The sequence below is a fragment of the Nuphar pumila genome, chromosome 4, assembly GCF_984573655.1.
Source record: "Nuphar pumila chromosome 4, dmNupPumi1.hap1.1, whole genome shotgun sequence".
Taxonomy (NCBI): domain Eukaryota; kingdom Viridiplantae; phylum Streptophyta; class Magnoliopsida; order Nymphaeales; family Nymphaeaceae; genus Nuphar; species Nuphar pumila.
The window spans coordinates 130,005,668-130,022,985 of record NC_143252.1 but is presented as its reverse complement, the minus strand read 5'-3'; the positions used below and the strand labels follow the sequence as shown (position 1 = coordinate 130,022,985).

The window sequence follows — 17,318 nt, the reverse complement described above, 5'->3', positions numbered from 1 at the left end:
CAAGACCGGGAGCTAAGTGATGGAGTCACTTACTTTATGGAGCCTGTGAGTTTAGTGTGACATGTTCTAGGTTCTTGACAGAGTGGCTCCTTGGGATAGACTATTTATTTATTTCAGCTATATAAAATTTATTCTATTGATTAATAAAGTTGATTATTTCTTTGTTGATTCAATGCACTAACTCTTGTGGTTTGGTATTTATTAAATCTGTGAGACCCTGGATTCTTGGGTTTTGTTTCCACAATTATTTAAAAAAAAAATTTACTTTTTACGACGATAAGTTAGGGTCATTACAGGAAGTGTGACATCAATAATCTTCATCTCCCTTTTTTCTCCCTCTTCTCTTCTCTTTGTCTCTCTTCTATTCTCTTTTCCTCCATGTCTGACAAGAAAGTTGTAACCGTTGTTCCCATCAAATTTGATGGGACCAACTACAACATGTAATGCTCGTCTATGGATCCTTAGAAAGATTTTGGGATCAAATGGTTAAATTAGAGCTTATTTGGGACACACCCAATGATGCTCATCTAAGAAACCAACAAATCTTAGAAGGGCAATTTTTTCAATTTATGCAAGGCCTACGACCCAAACTTGAACATGTGAGGGTCACTATTACTCATCGTGAGAAAGATGAACCTCCACCTCTTCATGATATTTTCATCGAAGTTTATATAAAAGAGACTAGGTTGAAGACCATGACCAAGTCTAAAGAATCCAAAGATAATGTGTTGGTGGTTCAAAGACTGGTGCCAACACTAACACTTACAAGCCTCCTCACTTCACAAGACCCAACTTTGGGGATGCAATGTAATAATGAAGGAAGGAAGAAGATCATATGCCATAATAATGGAAAACCGAGGCACATTAAACCTTATTGCCCCCAAATTTAAAGGAAATGATGAAGGAAAGAGCGACAAGTGTAGATACATCATATGAAGTTAAGAATGGAACCAATGGAGATTCCAAATCCGTTCGAACCATGTCATTGTCCCAATTAGTGGAGGCCCTACAACCGCTTCTCAAAGAAGCATCTTCTTTCGTCACAGAAAGTAAAATTTCTTGGCACTTGTACTCTGGTGCTTCTTTTCATACGACCCCCCATGATCATCTACTTTTCGAATATAGAAATAATTCAAGTAGATCTAATGTTTTTATCACCCATAACTCCTCTCTTGATATAAAAGGTTTTGGTGACTTTAAAATTCTTCAATTTTTTTATACCAAAAATTAGTTTTGTCCCAAAACTCAATTTAAATCTTCTTTTCATTTCTCAAATTGTCGATCATGGTTGAAGAATCTTCTTTTCATCGGACCAATGTTTGGTGCAGGACCTTCAGACTGGGATGCAAATTGGAAAAGGCCATAGATAAGAATATCTCTACTACAAGGATCGATTGATAATTCCCAAAGATATTTTTTGTTATAATGTACATGATTTAGATATTATTTCCTGGCATCAAAGGCTAGGTCATCCTATCATATATAAAATGTCCAACATACCTCATTTGAGGAAATTTTATAATGGAAAATTTGATTGCACTTATTGTATTCTCGGTAAAATGAAGGTAATTCTCTTTCAAGAGAGAACATTTTTTGCTACTAAACCACTTGAATTAATACATTCGGATGTATGGGGTCTGGCATCAATTATATCTAAGGATGGATATGCTTATTATGTAATCTTTGTTGATAATTATTCTCGTTACACTTTGATTTACTTTCTTAAGCACAAATATAAAGTACTTGAAATTTTTAAATCCTTTCATAACTTAGTCAAAAATAGATTTGACTCTAATGTAACTATTTTTTGGTCTGATTCAGGGGGAGAGTTTATGTCAAAAGATTTCAAAATATTTGGAACTGAATGGAATTGTTCACCAAAGATCATGCGCTTATACCCCTCAACAAAATGGCTTGGCTAAAAGAACACATAGGCATATCATAGAAACTACTAGAATCCTTCTCATTTCAAAAAATGTCCCAAAGGAATTTTGTGCCAAAATCGCCCTAACCATTGTTTATTTAATAAAACGTATTACCTCTGTGAAGCTTTAAAATATTACTCTTAAAAAAATTTATAAAACCTCTCATGATTTTTCTAGACTAAGAACTTTTGAATGTAAATGGTTTGTTCTTACCAATAAAAATGACAAATTGTCTCCTTGTGCAATTCCTTGTGTTTTTCTTGAATACAGAGAAGCCCAAAAAGGATTTAGATGTTATGATCTTCATAATGATACACTATATATCTCTTGAAATGTGACTTTTTTAGAAAAAGAAAGTTTATTTGATCAAAATGTGCCTAAGCAAGCTAGTAATTACTCCTTATTTGAATTACTTCTTAAAGATAATGAAGATTATTTAAGTATTGATAATGTAAATGGGGTGATGTTTCTGATATAGAAGAGACAACCATTCTATCGTTGAATACAGTAGAAGGGGCAATGATAGTCAGCCTAATGTTTTACACAGATATTCTAGCATTGAATCACAAGAGTCTAGTACTCATAGGAGATCCACTAGGGAATCTAGACCCCCAAATAGATTTGTATCTTATGAGTCTTTTTCTCTTCAATATAGAGCTTATCTAGCCAAAATCTTTTCTTAAAATCTTTTCTTACTTTGAACCAAATTCTTATAAGCAAGCCAAAACCCATCCTAAATGGATTGAAGCCATGGACATAGAAGTTGATCATTACAAAAATCTAACACAAGGCAAATAACGGAGTTACCTAAAGGAAAAAAGTCCATAGGTTGTAGATGGGTATATAAGGTTAAAATCAAAAGTGACGGGCGCCTTAAAGGATATAAACTAGGTTAGTTGCCAAGGGTTATTCCCAGGAATATGGAATAGACTACGATAAAAGATTTACACCAATAGCTAGGATAAACTATATATAGATGTCAAAAATGTTTTTTTAAATGGAGAATTAAAAGAAATATATATGTGTAATAAAACGAGATGTGCATAATTATAAAGACAACGAAGGGCTACACAAGTGCACACTTACAATATGATCACTAAGGATCAATAACAACCTTATAAAAGAAATATAAAATCACAAAGAACACAATGAGAATAAGAGACTTTTTGTATTTCACTATTATGCTTAAAAAGCATATTTACAAAGGGTTACAAGTGCTCTATTTATAGAGCTTAAACATCCCTATAACCAAGTAAGAGAGGAAATGTGACCGTTGGGAGCAGTCCAACGACTAGTTGGACTGCATCCCAACAGTCCTTTACAAGTTTCAAAAAACCAAAAGAAAAAATAAAAAGAAATCCTTACTAAAATACTATAAGGTCCCCAGTGATCGATATTTACAAAAAGACCAAAATGCCCTTGATATATGTATATTTATAAGAATATATAAATATATGTATATCAAATATATATGTATATCATTATATACAAAGTATTTTAATGCTTCCCCTAAAACTGATGGTGAGATCACCAAAAGTTTGTCAAGAAGAAACAAAAAACGTGGCAGAGAGAGAAAGTTTCAGTAAAGAGATCTGCAATCTGAAACTCATACTGAACATATGGTAAAGTAATCGTCCCCTTCAAGTATTCTTCTCGAACATAGTAACAGTTCATCTCGATATGTTTTGTTCATTCATGAAATGTATGATTGTTGGCTATATATAAGGCACTTTTGTTATCACAGCATAACTTTGAAGGTTCTGAAACATCAACACCCATATCTGAGAGTAAGGATCTCATCCACATGATCTCAGTTGTTGTTGTAACCATCACCCTATATTCAGCTTCTGTGGATGATAAATACACTTTCTGCTACTTATTACATCTCCAAGAAATGAGGGAATTACTATAAACACACAAAAACTCGTAGTTGAGTGACGGTTATTGGGATCTCTCCAGAGTCAGAATCAGTATAAGCAATAAGATTTAAAGAGGATAAAGAGGATAAGAATAGTCCTTTAGATATAGTTTTCTTGATGTATCGAACTATTCTTAAGACAACACTCATATGAACTAATGTGGGTGCATGCTGAAACTGACTTGCAGTATGCACTGTATGAGCAATGTCTGGTCTAGTAATAGATAAATACATTAGTGATCCGACAAGTTGCTAATAAGAAGTTGATCATCTAATATAACTCCATCTTCAGCTTTCATTTTAGCATTTATTACTTCAAGAGTATCAGCATATTTTGTATATGTGATTCTTGATTATCTAACAATATCTGTTGTAAACTTAATTTGAGACAAGGTGTATCCTCTTGGCGAATATGCTCCTTCAATACCTAAAAAATATCTCAAAAAACCAAGGTCGGTCATATCAAAAGATTTCTTAAGCATAATTTTAATTTCTTCAATTTTCTTCTGATCATTCTCAGTGATGATCATATCATCAACATATAAAAGCAAAATAATAAGTGACGAACCTTTAGATCTCAAAAAAAGAGAAATGTCAGTATAACATGATTTAAATCCAAATTTCTGCATAGTTCCATTAAATTGATCATACCATGCTTTAGGAGCTTGTTTAAGCCCATATAAAACCTTTCGAAGACAAAGAACCAAGTCATTTCCAATAGTCAGACCAGGGGGAGGATCCATGTAAACTTCTTCATTTAAATTTTCATTTAAGAAGGCAATCTTAACATCTAACTGATGTATAGGTCATTTCCTAATGGATGCTATTGCAACTAAAGTCCTAATTGTGGTTATGCAAGCTACAGGAGCAAATGTTTCTTCATAATCTATTTCATATTCTTGAGAATATCCTTTTGCAACTAATCTGACTTTATGTCTTTCTAGGAAACCGTCACTCTTAGTTTTGACTTTAAACACCCATATATGTCCTATTGTCTTCTTTCTCTTAGAAAGATGTTGGACTTCCCAAATCTGGGCTTTATGTAATGCATCTAATTCTATTTTTATAGCTTCTACCTATGTCACAAGGACTCTCCAACTAGGTGTCGCACCCGCGTCGCACCCGCACCCGATACGGTCAACCTGACCCTGGGTGCAGTCAACGCACGCAGGGTCATTTATGTCCAACTTTTGGAATTTATATATATAATTTTTTATATTTTTGTTGCACCCCCGCACCTAAGTTTTTTGAAAATGTCGCACCCGCACCCATGTGACATAGGTTTCTACCCATTCTTTTATGTTTTTAGTTTCTTTATAGTTAGATGGTTCATGATATTAATGAATTGCTAGAAGGCATGCCCTATAGCTTGGAGAAAATGATTCATAGGATACGAACCTATTTGAAAGCCTATGTATCCGTTCAGATCTTCTAACACTAGACTCTTGAATATTTGTTGGTTGACTTTACTTCTCAAAAGAACATGGATGCTCCCCATTATCTCGTCTAGAATATTGTAAAAGGTTATCAGTTTGTTCTCTTTCTTCACTTGGTCCATTATTTGACTTAAAATTATCACTACCACCATTATCAATAATTTCATTATTAAACATACGTAACAAATCAAACAAGAAGGCATACTCAGATTCTTAGGTTTTTCAGGATCAAATCAATTTTCATTTTCAAGAAATGTTGCATTTTTAGAGACATAAAGTTTATCATTTTTTGGATCATAACATTGATAGCCTTTTTATTTTCAGCATATCCAAAAAAAACACATTTTATAGCTTTAGGAGAGAGTTTGTTATATTTTTCAAGAAGCACAAAGCATTTACATCCGAAGACCCTCAATCTTTTTAAATCGGGAGAAATTTTAAAGAGTTTTTCAATTAGAGATTTGTTTTCGAAAGTTTGAAAAGGCATTCTATTTATTAAATATACCGCGGGAGAGCGGATTCGAACAAAAAAAAATGGAATTTCTTTTGAAATGAGTAAGGTCCCAGTAGTTTCAATAATATGACGGTGCTTTATTTTGAAAATACCATTTTGTTGGGGGGTCTTAGAACAAGATTTTTGATGTAAAATACCATGAGTTTTTATATAGGATTGAAATTTATTTGAAAGAAACTCTCCCTCGAAGCGGAAGATTTTAATATTTGTTTTAAATTGATTTTTAACAAGATCATGAAATTTTTTAAAGCACAAAAAAACTTTAAGATTTGCGTTTAAAGAAGTAGATTCATGTATGTCTACTAAAATCATCTATGAATGTAACATAATATGAATAACCACCTTTTGACATACGGGAGCGAGACCCATACATCTGAATGCCTTAATTCAAAGATTTCATTAGTCAAGTTTTAGATCCAAAAAGCATCATTTGTATTTTTTCAAGTATAAAATCTTCACATACAAATTCTTTGTCCTTACAAAAAATTTTCAAAAATAAAAAATAAGATAATTTGGATATACTTGGGTGTCCTAATCTTTTATGTCAAAGATCTAAATTAATTTCTTTAATATAATTGCAAAAAGAGTTTTTAAGTAAACATAAGGAATCTATATAGTAAAGATCTCTTCTATGGCCTTGCCCAATCAGCATCCCTAACTGGAGATCATGTACCCAACAAGCCTTAGATGAGAAGAATACTTTACACCCAAAATAAAAAATTGAGATACCGAAAAAATGTTTAAATCTAATTTTGGAATAACCCTCACGTTTGAAACAAAAAAATTTGAAATATTGTTGAGGTTTCCTATACTTTTAACTTTCAAAGAAATTCCATCGGCGGTTGACACACATGAAAAATATGAATTAGTGCAATCGAATAATAGAAACTCATTATGAGTCATGTAAAAAGAGGCTCTCGAATCCAAAATCCAAGAAGACTTTCCCGGAGGAGAAGAAGAGGAGATGGCGGCAACGGATGTAGAATGAGTGGCTTTTAGAATTTGTGACACGGCCTCCGCAATTTGGGCAATTATCAAATCATTGAAGTTGCCCCTTTATTCGATTCTTGAGGTTCTTCACTTACGGCGGGCACTTTTTTGAGCTTGGGACAATTTGATCTTATATGTCTCGGTTCTTTACAATGATGGACAATCCGATCTTATATCTCTAAAAGAAGAAACCTTAATGATAGATGCACTACTAGTTTTTGTGTGTTTATAAGTGATTCGTCTGTCCTGGAAATGCAATAAACAACATAAGGTGTCTATATCGTCAATGAAAGTCGAGTATGGCGCCATGGTCACCATGACATCTGAAATTGTGTGGTTGAGAAGATTAATAGAGGACATGAGGATACATCTGCAATCACCTTCAAGGTTATGTTGTGACAACAAAAGAGTCATCTACATAGTTGGCATTCATACATTCCATGAACGTACCAAGCACATCGAGATAGATTGTCACTATGTTCGTGAGGAATATCTTACGACTATTATCCTGCCCTATGTAGCATCGAAATTTCAGCTAGTTGACTTCTTCACAAAAGTGCTTTCATCTCTCTGGTTTCACTTTTTACTTGACAAACTTTCGGTGATCACACCGTAAGTTTGAGGGAGAGTGTTAAATTGTATCATATATATGTGTATATGATCATATACGTATATACATACATAGTATATAATATACATAAATATATATATATATATATGATACATATGTTCATATCTTTGTAATAGGTAATACCTAATAGGGGTATTTTAGTTTTTTCACAATATAGTTGTGCCCATTAGGGACACTAGTGTCTTCGTATATTTTTTGTTTCCTTTGTTGTTGTTTTTTTGTAAATTCCTGTTTTTGTAATGGGCAATATTGTCATTACCCAATATAATTGTTGGGATATCCCAAAAACTATATTTATCAATGTTGCCTGTATCATGGCATAGCGTATGATACTTTATGATACGTATCGTATCGATAAAAGGCACGATACGATACACACCCTATCTAGATATGGGTGTGTAACATGTGTATTGTATGTATCATACAATACAACACGTGTCGTACGATACATAAACGGCGGACTTTAAAAAGGGCAAAATCGAGGTTTTAAGTTTTGGGGTTTAAAAGGGCTTTTGAGGGCCAAAACCAATGTTGTAAGTATTGTACGATACGATATGATACATATCATTACCATGGGGTGTTCTGATACGATACACACTTGTATCTCGATACGGGTGTGTATCTTACGATATACCCTTGTATCTTATCGGGGCATATCTTAAGATGCTCTATAAATGTAGTTCAAATGCATTTATTTCAATTTTCGTTTTCGAAAACATATAAGGCCCCATGGGGCTATTTCATATTCATCCGTAAAGAGCTCAGGAGTGATTTAGAGAGATTTTTTTCCAAAAAAAAAAAGATGTTGATGATACTTAATGATTGATGTTATCTAATTCATTTTTGTTTGAAATTTTAAAAAAATAGTTATGTAAAAATTTTAATCATTAAAAAACATTATGTTTTTTTTTTGTTTATGTAAACACACATTATTATGAATCTTGTAACTTATTAGCTTGGATTCGTTATTTCATATGCATATTATTTCATAGTTTGATTTTTTCTTGTGAGATTGTCATTTATAGCATATTATCTTGGTTATTTAAGGTTCAATGTCTTATGCATTCCATTCATAGCACATAATTGTTTTGAAACGTAATATTATAGTTTTATCTTATGCAAATCATCATTTTTTTGATGATGTCTCATGCAGCTCATAGAGACATAAATGCTTCATATGTGATTTTATGGTTGTATTTTGTGAAATTCATCATTGTTTCATGTGTTATGATTTTTTTAGAATTTTCGCAAATTGTTTCTGATTTTTTTTACTTTTTGAAAAAAAAAATATTAAAAAATTACGATACATTGATGATACGATACGGTGTTACTTTGGGCCCAACCGATACAAGTAATGATACGATACTTACAACCTTGGCCAAAACCCTCTCATTCATATAGAATATACTAGAGAGCTTCCCACGCACCTTAAGAGTCGTGAATTTTGAGGGTCGAACTTCGTGTCGGGGAGAGGGCTTTCGTGATTTCGTCAAGAGTGCATTTTCGTCATTTTTCACTCAAAAAAGTGGGTTAAGGTAAAAAACCTTATTTCTTGCTTTTATTGAGTTATTTTGGAGGAAGATGACTTCAAATAATCCCGCATGGCAAAGGGGCACTTGTGTAATGAGTGAAAACCGATTAAAAATCTAGTGCAATTATTGTCATATAGTTTTTTTGAGTGGTATCTCTCGATTGAAGCATCAGTTAGTTGGGATATGACAAAATGTTGCCCCATGCATGTCAAGGAATTTTCGAATGTCGTGAAATGGCAATGCTAGCAATTACTAGCTATCCTGAGAGAAAACAAAAAACAAAAAAAAAAGATGAATGAGGCATAAATGGAAGCCTAAAAAAGAAAGAGGAGAAATTGGGATGCGTGTAGCGAAGAAGAGTTCCCTACTTCTGATCTTAGCATAGAATCAGAAGTAAGAAGTTCTAGAAAAAATGGGAAGGGTATGGGTTGGTGGTTCCAATAGTAGTGTCGTGGGCACCAAAAGAAGAGTAGGAGAAAAAGGAGAATGAGGGAGTTCTTCGAGAGGAAGTAGAGCTAGAGGCTCTATTAGGAGCTTTTTCTCTCCTAGGATTGCCCCTGGGGCGCAACTTAATATTTGTACTGCTATATAGTCTTAGCATTTAGTCGAGCAGACGAATGTCGCGATTGGGAGATGATTTTATGAAGCTTACATTTCTTTCAATGCGGCAAATTCATTTCATTTTCAGGCTATGCCAGATGTCATAACCAGTATTGGGCCCGAATACAAGATGGCTTCATATCACGCATTGAGAGAAAAGATTTTAGATGTTAATGTTAATGAAATGAAAGCTTATTGTGATGAGACGAGGCAGTCATGGAGAGAGACTTGGTGTAGCATCATGGCAGATGGGTAGACAAACAGAAAGTTGAGAACTTTGATAAATTTTCTTATCTATTGCCCCAAAGGAACTATATTTTTAAAATCAATTGATTTGTCTAATACGCCCAAGACAACAGATGTATCGTTAAGGTTTTTTACCAGGTTCTGGAAGAGGTTATGCTTCAAAACATTGTACAGTTCATTACTAATAATGTAGCAAATTATAGAATAGCAGGTAAAGAACTGAGAGAAATAATGGATCATTCTTTTGGGCCTCGTGTGCTACCCATTGCATAGACCTCATGCTGGAGGACATTGGCAGCATTGATGAGATATGACATACAGTTGAATGTTGCCAAGAAAATATAAATTTTATTTGTAATCATGCATGAGTTTTTAGCTTAATGAAGAAGTATACTAATGGTGTTGAGTTGATTCGTAGTGCAGTTACTAGATTTACTACGAATTTTTTTCAGTGTAGAGTCTTGTAAAGAATAGAAGTGCACTTAAAAGATGTTTTCTTCGGGTGAGTGGAATGCATATCTCTATTCCCAAAAAAGAAAGCCTAGAGAAATTGTAGATATTGTATTTAGAAAGGAATTTTGGGTTTCATGTGTTAAGTTATTAAAAATAAGTATACCGTTGGTAAAGGTGTTTCAATTGGTTGAGAGCAAAGACAGACCCGCTATGGGTTATCTCTATGAGGACGTGGATAAGAAAAAATAAAAAGAGGTCATTAAAGATAATTTAAATGAAAAAAAAAATTATTTGCCTATATGAAACATCATTGACTATAGGTGAACTGGGCACCTTCATCAACCTCTTAATGTTGCAAGGTATTATTTAAATGCTACATTTATATACTCCCTTACATTTAAGATGGACAAAGAAGTCAACAAGGATCTTTTGGATTGCATTAAAGGGGTGAACCTTGATTATGGCATTCAAGATCAGATTCATAAGAAAATGAAAAATTACGGCAATGTATTGTATGATATGGGAGACATGCAGAAGTGTAAAACCCCAACACAATGCGCCCAGGTAATTTATTTCTCTATTTTAATTTTAATTTCATATTATTATTTAATTATGATGTTCTGTATGATTGTATGATTTGTATCAGTTATTGTCTTATTGATTTCTCATTTTCTTGTTTTTTAGACATGTGGTGTACTAGGTTTGGAATTTTGTTATTCGCATCCTAAGTCAATCATGTAGTGTAAGTGGATGCCAAAGAGATTGGAGCGTCTTTGAGCATATTCATTCAAAGCAAATAAACATATTAGAGTACAAAAGGTTCAATGACTTCGTGTAACGTTCGCTACAACCTACGACTGAGGCAAAGATAATTTTAAATTTATAAATTGTCATATTTATATGTTATTTAATATTTTTTTATGCATACAAAACTCAACTAATTTTAAATTTTTATGTTATCTTTTTAGGAAAATGGAAAAATTGTTATCGAGGAGGCACAAAGAACAGATTGATCCCATTAGTTTAGAGAACTTCGATGTATTGGATGAATGGGTTCAAGAAGAAGCAAACCTCCTGAATGAAGAGGACATTCAATGGATAAACGCGAAGGGAGCTCAGGACGTAGATGACGAAGACCCCACATATATTGGAGATGAATGTCGAAGAATAAGGAGAAGAAGAAGAAGATAATGATGATGATGATTGATGGTATTCTTCTTAAAAACTTGATTATGCATTGAAATTTATAGTTGTTAAGTATTCATAAACTTGGTTTTTTTGCTTTTTGATGAATCTTATGGCATGCTATTAATTGAAGATTCAAGATATTACTATTTTGCATTGTTTTTGTGAGATTTGATGATTGATGACGTGTTAATAGAGACATAAATGCTTCACATGTGATTTTATGGTTGCATTTTGTGCATCTCATCATTGTTTTGTGTGTTATGTTTTTTTAGAATTTTTACTAATTTTTTCTGAATTTTTATGATTTTTTAAAGCTTTAAAAAATCAAAATTGACAATTTTTTACGATACAATACGTATCTTATTTTGGGCATGACCAATACAGGTTACGATATGATACGTACAACCTTGGTATTTATAGCTGTTGGGAGCATCCCAACAGCTATATTAGTTTTCCTTTGTGTATATATCATGGTTGCCAGTTGAGGAAGCGGGAGCGGGAAGCGATACGGGAAGCGGGAAGCGAGGCACTTTCAAAATTTTAGGAAGCGGGGAAGCGTGGGACCACTTAGGAGCGATTCGGGAAGCGTCTCGGAAGCGACCTAGGAAGCGTCTCGGAAGCGACCCAGGAAGCGTCTGGGAAGCGAGGGGGAAGCGAAAAAAATAAAAATAAAAAATAAAAAATACAAAAAATTTGAAAAAACAGGGGAAGCGAGGGGGAAGCGAGGGGGAAGCGTGGGGGAAGCGCGCTTCCCATTAAAGGGAAGCGCGTCCCCCATTAAAGGGAAACGCGTCCCCCATTAAAGGGAAGCGCGCTTCCCAAAAAAGGGGGACGCTTCCCCCCACGCTTCGGAAGCGCGACGTTTCGCGCTTCCGAAGCGCGCTTCGGGGAAGCGCGCTTCCCCTTTTAGCTAGGCGCTTCCGGTAACTCTGGTATATATAGGGGTGATGTGTCTTGCTTTCTCAAGCACCCAATCTCTCAATAATATTCATTATTGATTCAATCTCATAAGTGGCTTGTGTGTATGAATTTTGAATTGACCTATAAGTGGTAATTGTGTTCTTGGAAGCCCATAAGAGGCATCTATTTGTATTTTTTGTTCTTTCATTACAACACACACACATATTTCTGTGAACTTTTTGGTAAGCATATTTATTCTGTTTGTCTACAAGTGTACGTTTGTTTGAGCACCTATATGTAATATATAGATCATTTGTAACTACACTAATGCACATTTATGTTTATATATAGCTCAAGTTTATTCTTATATTGTTGGGGTTAGAAATAGAAGAAAAAGACTCAAAAATGAGCCGTATGCATCAAATGTATAGGAGTGCAGAACATCTAACTAGGAACAAAAACTCATCTAGTTGGAGCATATCAGAGCCTGAGTCAGGTACCAACTAGCGAGAGAAAAAACTGGTACCAAGATTTTCAACCAAGGAGAGAAATTTGTCTCTAACTGTTGCAACTTAAAGGTTGACAATTATGTTGACACCAAAACATTGTTATAGGCAAGGAGAAGATCCCACTTGGATCCTATTTTGCTAAAAATATTCTGAAAACCCAACTCAAGCAATGGTCATAGTCTATGTGACATGGTACTTCCATCCTAACCCGTGTCAATGCTTGCACTTCAAGGTGTGTCACTGAGAGGTGTGCGAAAGAAAAAACAACGTATATAGCAACCATAGCAATGGTTTTTGAAACATTCACCTTGTAGCTTCAACTACCACCCAAACTAAGTAGCAAAAGGACACCTTAGCATTCATGGGTGACCAAGCCAACCTAAAAGGTACCCAGCACTTAGGCTAAGGGTGGGCATTAAGCAAGCACCTAGGACTAGGAAGCAATTAATAAACTTGGTAGTCAATAGCAGTCATTGTCCCCCCTTCCCCCAAAAAGGCACTGGATACTGTTTACCCGGGTATAGGCATCATTGAGAGACCCACAAAAGAATATAATGATTTAAAATAAAATTTACACAAACATAAAAATAAAGAAAACTCAAATATTTCAAAATACATAACCAAAACATGATTACAATGCTTTAATTGTTATAAGAAAACAAACATAAAATACCAACCATGGTGTTCCCCCACCTAGACACTTGCCTAGGCGCTCCTAAGTGGTAGGCTTCCGCCTAGCTGACCAGCTAGGTGGGGTTTTAACTAAGTCATCAAGAGGTCATTTCATTATGTTTACATATATACAACTAAAATCATATTTTTTTAACTTTTAGTCTTTGGAATTTTCTTTTTAAATTCAGATCTACAATTTAATTTCCCTGTTTGGCTTTCTATGCAATGCCTAGGGGGCTGGCATCTAGGTTCCACCTTGCACTTTTCTCTAAATAGCACTAAAGAAAATCTTCAACACAAATTATTAAATCACTTCTAGCTCCTAAAGAAAATAAGGTAATAATAGCCTCAATATGGGGAAATTTTGCCACGTCATGTTCACATGATAGTTATTATCTACCAAAACCAATATGTTATTTCTTTGGGTAAAAAAAGGCTAGTTGTACATATTAATTTGTTTAAGAGCAAAAATCGCTAAACTAGATCATTCTACATCTTTTAAAAATTTAGACTTGATTCTAGTTCTAGGAATCACTTATACATTATAATGCAGACATAAAATCTAAAAGGAAACAAGTGAATAGGTCCACCACAATCAGAACTTAGTGACAAAACAATAAAATGACAGGATGATAATATCTAACAACAAATTAAATTAAATTATAAGCACATGAATACATCCTAAGAAAATTTTGATAAGAGGAGAATAATAAGAATATTAGCTTTCACCTGGATATTACTTGATAAGGTAAAGACTGTTCCTTCCCACTCATTTTCATATGTTGACATATCTATCAAGTTGAAGCACAAAAATGAGATGTTCTCCAAGTATTGTCTGTAATATGTTACAAAAAAAAAGTATGACACTTACCACAAAAAGTTTAGTTGCTAGCTTGGCAGGCTCATCTTTTGACTCTTGAATCAATTTTTGAAGAAATTTAGCAGCCTCAATTTCGACATGTTGAGGTGAAGCCATCTGTCAAAAGTCATAGCAAGAAAAACCCAGAATAAATAATGCATCAAAAGATCAAAAAGAGAAAAAAGATGAGAGATAATGCAAATGTTTCCAATCACAAACCTTCTTTCTAATATGATAGCCCCTGAGATAATGTCCTAGGCTATGTCACAAAGACACATGGACATGAGGACACATGATGCATGATCGACTTGCAAGATCACAAAAAATTTGGAAAATGGGACACAGGGACACAATAAAAGTTAAATTTTAATCAATAAAAACTTTTTTATATTTTAATATTAAAAATGTATTTTATTGAAATAAAACCTTAAAAGATTAAAAAATACTAATATAATATTAAAATATTGTCCGTACATGTCAGTGTCCGAGCATGTCCGCTTGTGTCACCAGGGACACCTCTGCCGATGACATAGGTCCTAGGCTAGGCAACAAGATTAGATATCTAAAGCACTTAACCAAATCAACAAGAAGAAGACTGAAGTGCAGCACTTAAAACCAAGGTCGTAAAAAATGTATTGCTGCCCATATTGGCGAGCTCAAAATAAGAAACTTATAGTGTCATATTGTATTGTACCATAAAAAATTTTATGTTTTTAATAAAAATCTAAAAAATAAAAAACAGCAAATTTTATAAAAAAAAATCATAACAAAAGAAACAATGATGAATTGCATAAAATAAAACTATAATATCACATATCAAAACAATTATATGCTATGAATAGAATGCATAAGACATAGACCATTAAATAATCAAGATAATATGCCACGAGTGGCATGCAGAAAAATGCAAACTATGAAATAATATCATATTAAACAATGAAACTAAGCTAACAAGTCAAAGATTCATAACAGTGTGTGTTTACATAAACAAAATCAATATCATAATGTGCTTTTCAATACTTAAAGATTTTATATAACCAAGTTTTTTGAAATTCAAACAAAAATAAACTAGATAATGTTAATCATGGTTATTTTTCATCATCTTTTTCTTTTTGCAAGAAATTTTCCCCCAAATCATTCTAAACCTCTTTAGGAACGAGTATGAACTGGCCCAAAGGGGCCTGATATGTTTTAAAAAATAATAATAATAAAATAAGTGCAGCATAAACTGCACTTATTGTGTATCATAAGATATGCCCCATATCGAGGTGTATCGTAAGATACACCCAATACAGCTATGATACACACTATTATTGAGATGCAAACACTGCTCAAAACCAATAAGTATAGGACCTATATGCTGCCAATCTGTTCAGTCCTAGCAAAAGGATCACGATAATTTCATGAAGCTAAAGAAACCTGGTAAAATGCTCGAAAACTAGGGGAAAACTTAGGAAACTAATTGCTACAGTGATATTTCTAAAAAGAAACTAGATACCTAAAAGGCATCAATGGAACAATCTTCTTGTTCATCTGACCTTGAAGAAGTCACCAAATTTGCCACCACACACCATCGTGATAGGTTGCACAGATACATACATGTCATGAACGGGAGTCTACAATCTTGGGTTTCTTCTTCTTCCATGATTTCCTTAGACTCAGAGAACTTGCAATGATCATTTCAACAGAAGCATTCATGCAGGTTTTCCATCCTAATCCAAGCAACATTAATTGTGCCGTGCACCGTAAAACTTATGAGTTGTATCACTAGTATGCAAGAAATCACGTTGTGAGTAGAAAGTTAAGCTTTTTTGAGCAGCATATTTATGCAAATGCACATCCTATTTAATCATCAATCGTCAATTACCACTACCTCCAAAAAAGGCCATTCAAGCGTAAATATGAAGATATTGAATCACTTATCTGCTTATTATAGAGTATTCAATCATTATTCATTAGTAGATGCACAAACAAATCGATCACCTGAAATTCCGCACTTAGGGGGTGTTTGGAGATGCTTTCATTTATCGAGAAAACTATTTTATAGTGTTCCAAAATGCAATATCCAAGCTGATCCTGGTTTTCTGGATGCAACACCACCACCACCCGCCTGAAGCCGAAAAGGGAAAGGGGAAGATCTAAAACAGTTGACAACCTGAACAACATACACAATTGACCAATTAAGGCACAACTGGGAAATAATCAAAGATGCCCAAATCAAGCATAAGTCAGATGCAACACATCATCAACTCAAAACCCTAAGAATCTTTTTTTGAGAAGGCAAAAAATCCCTAAGATTCGTGCAACAAGAAAATATGAAACTAAGAACACAAGGAGGAGATTCTGAAAATTCAAGGTACGAGCAGAAATTCAGAGTCAGCAGATCCGATGGTGCAGTAAGCCAACAAGCAAACGCACATCTATCAAGATCATAATATGAAAATAAAGAGAAGAAGAAATTCATAGTGGGCTAAGATTATGGCCACAAATTACAGATAAACAAGAATGGTCTAAAATGAAGACAAGTAGGAGCACTTGGCATCGGAATCTAGCAAAATACTACGGAATCAAAAGGAAGATCACAAACACGAGGAAAGGAGGAGGAAATTTCTTAGGTAAAAAAGAGGGAAGAGATGGAACTTACCCTGACTTGCGAGTATAAAAAAGAGGGAAACGATCTCCGGAAAACGCAGGAATCCGACCTCCGGTGGCCTAAACGACGTCTTCTTCGGGGCCTAACCTGCCTCTCTCTCTCTCTCTCTCTCTCTCTGGTTCTCCTTTATGCAGGTAAAAATGGAAATTGAAACAATCTGGTACGACTCGGAATATTGCCAATCGAATCTGGAAGGAAAACGATTCGCATGTGTTTAGTCGGGTTGGGAGGATTCCTCCCGGTTAAGTATGGCTTGGATCCGAGAAGCCATAAGCAGTTTGCGGACCTCTAA

The 17,318-nt window shown here is 34.2% G+C and overlaps 1 protein-coding gene across 4 annotated transcripts in view; it reads right to left on the bottom strand.

The window, feature by feature from the left end:
* LOC149841047 (uncharacterized) overlaps window positions 1–17,118 on the bottom strand; it is a 167,809-nt gene extending 150,691 nt beyond the window's left edge. For 3 of the 4 annotated variants that reach the window (XM_090003554.1, XM_090003556.1, XM_090003555.1), the window contains exons 1-3: window positions 16,357–16,675; window positions 14,386–14,490; window positions 14,244–14,305 (exon numbers count right to left, since the gene is read on the bottom strand). In XM_090003554.1, coding sequence (XP_089859680.1) covers window positions 14,244–14,305; window positions 14,386–14,490; window positions 16,357–16,539 — 350 coding nt within the window. In that variant the 5' untranslated portion in view covers window positions 16,540–16,675. Of the gene's footprint in view, window positions 1–14,243; window positions 14,306–14,385; window positions 14,491–16,356; window positions 16,676–17,017 lie in introns of those variants that run through there. The other variant, XM_090003557.1, reaches the window with a different exon arrangement.
* Window positions 17,119–17,318: the final 200 nt, after the last annotated feature.